The sequence below is a fragment of the Palaemon carinicauda genome, chromosome 40, assembly GCF_036898095.1.
Source record: "Palaemon carinicauda isolate YSFRI2023 chromosome 40, ASM3689809v2, whole genome shotgun sequence".
NCBI lineage: Eukaryota > Metazoa > Arthropoda > Malacostraca > Decapoda > Palaemonidae > Palaemon > Palaemon carinicauda.
In genome coordinates, this window is record NC_090764.1 from 55,913,953 (window position 1) to 55,916,452 (window position 2,500).

Here is a 2,500-nt window from a genome sequence, read left to right on the forward strand (position 1 = left end):
ATTATGAGGAGATTACAGTTCTATGCATTATATATATATATATATATATATATATATATATATATATATATATATATATATATATATATATATATATATATATGTATGTATATATGTTTGTATGTATGTATGTATAATGAATGAGGGAAGTACCTGATGCACATAGAAACTTCATACAAGTTACATAAATAAATATCCGTTTGTATCCACGCGTAAATGCGTTTTACCATTATCTGTATGAGATCTTTGGAAAGGCTCTTGAAATACAAGCGAAGGGATACGAGGAATCAGTTGTTGTCTTTGGTATTTCCGTTTCGATAATTCTGTACCTGAGATAATCCTGCCTTGGTGAGTCAAGGTTGTAAACTTTGTCTTAGGTCAGAAAGGATTATGAACCACACCTTTATTTCTTGTTTATTTGATTCGTCATTGAAGCTTTTACTTTTCTCTATTTATTTTACTTTTTTATTTCTTGAAATAAGGAGTTGCACATCCTATTTTACAAATACCTCGTATCTCTCTCTCTCTCTCTCTCTCTCTCTCTCTCTCTCTCTCTCTCTCTCTCTCTCTCTCTCTCTTTCTTTCGACGTTTCTAGGACCAAGGGGATTTCTATTTGGCGACCTTGCACTTGGTGTGGCCAAGGTGTGACCACTTCTCACCACCAGCCCAAAATTACCACGTGGCCTTTTGTTTACAAAGGAGGAATGTATGACCATACTTACTGAATACATGTAATGTTATATATCATAATTTTTTAGGTGGTTTATAATATACTGTATATTTAGTATGAATGCTTTTTTTGGGGGGGGGGGGGGGGGGCGGACTTTGTGCATATTTCCGATTTTTGTAAAAAAGAATTTTAATGATAATCATGTTCCTTTTTTTTTCATAGGAATAAATTTACAAATCATACAGAGTGGAAAGTAAAGAACATATTGTAGTTTGGTCATTTTTTTCGGTCAAAGTGGTCCAAATATAATTTCTCAATTTTCAATAAAGATTTCATTCAACTTATAGGTGTAAATCATACAGGTCTAAAAATTTGGCGTTATTTATTCTAATAATAATAATAATAATAATAATAATAACAATAATAATAATAATAACAATAATAATAATAATATTTGTTACACAATAACATGCGAAAAAACGTATTTATTATTTTTAATGAAAATAGACAAAATTCATATTGCACGATTCATGCAAGAATTAAGTATATTTCGTTTTGTAATCCATTTTTGTGTGGTAATCTTCAAAGCACTCAGGATGCATTGCAGGTGGCCTGGTACAAGTTTTACAGTAATATTTTGTTTCTCTCCTTCCGCCAGGTCCACGTCTATCACTGCATACAATGCATTCGGCGGAGTGTTTCCTGTCTTGTTTGGCTATTATGTGTAATTTTCCATTCAAACCTTTTCTCATCATCAGATGTGCTTCTTCTTCCATTTTGAGCCGCATTTCTTACGTTTCCTACCAATTCTTTCACCAATTCTTTCCGGAACTAAAGATGAGTTAATACCTTCAACCCTTTTGATTTCATATGAATACGATGGAGAATGAAACTATTCACTATGGCTACTTCCAAAAGGAAAAAGTAAACTTTTCTCCACCATTTCAATGATTTTTGTAGGAAGCAGTATGATGATATGTAATGATCTGCACGATCCACTCCTCCCATATTAGAAGTATATTCGGAGACCATCACTGGTTTTTCAATAACTTGTCCTAAATTCCCTTTCATAACACGGCGATGTTGGGTGGTTCTTGCGGTATGGTATGCAGAGCACATAATGACGTCCCTCTTATCTTTCCAAGACAGAATATGGCATCGCTTATTTTTCACATACGACCTTACTGTTCCTACCGATGATCTTTTTCTTTTCTTCACTTGAGGGGGAAGGCCTTTCCTATTCGTATTTATCATTCCAGTGATGTGAATTTTTTTCTTCAGAAGTTCCGCAACTAGAGATAGGTTTGTATAAAGACGATCCGTATAAACATGGTATCCAGTTTCTCCTGTGGCACGCGTAACGATGTCCACTAGTGTCAATACAATGCGAGTGGTGAAGAGATGACCAGCATAACCAAGGCACTCGATAGTAGCTTTGCCGTAATACGGAATCAAACCTAGAATATATCCCGTCAACGCATCGGCAATATCATATATTCTGATGCCCCATTTTGTTGGTTTTTTGCTGTCGTACATCTTGAATGCTGTCCTGCCCTTGAATGGCACTGTGGACTCGTCGACGCTTAGATGACATCCAGGATAATAATAATGTAAAAACCGTTCAGATAAATAGTCATGAAATTGTTTTACCTTTGACCTCCGAGATGCCATGAAGCCGCTGCCAGGGGGTGCTGGAGGAGACACATGAAGACCCCGAATATCTGGAACCACCTATCTCTCCTAAAGATTTGTCGAAAAAACGAACTTTCGTCCACCCATTGCTTGGAAAAGAAGTCCCTTGATCTCTTATTTCTGTGTAAAGCCATATT

The 2,500-nt window shown here is 35.5% G+C and overlaps 1 protein-coding gene across 1 annotated transcript; it reads right to left on the bottom strand.

Annotated features, from left to right (window-relative positions):
• Positions 1–1,502: 1,502 nt before the first annotated feature.
• On the bottom strand, positions 1,503–2,207 carry LOC137631918 (piggyBac transposable element-derived protein 4-like). The gene has a single exon (XM_068363920.1). It carries the CDS (start codon positions 2,205–2,207, stop codon positions 1,503–1,505), a length of 705 nt encoding a protein of 234 aa, XP_068220021.1.
• Between the last annotated feature and the right edge of the window lie 293 nt (positions 2,208–2,500).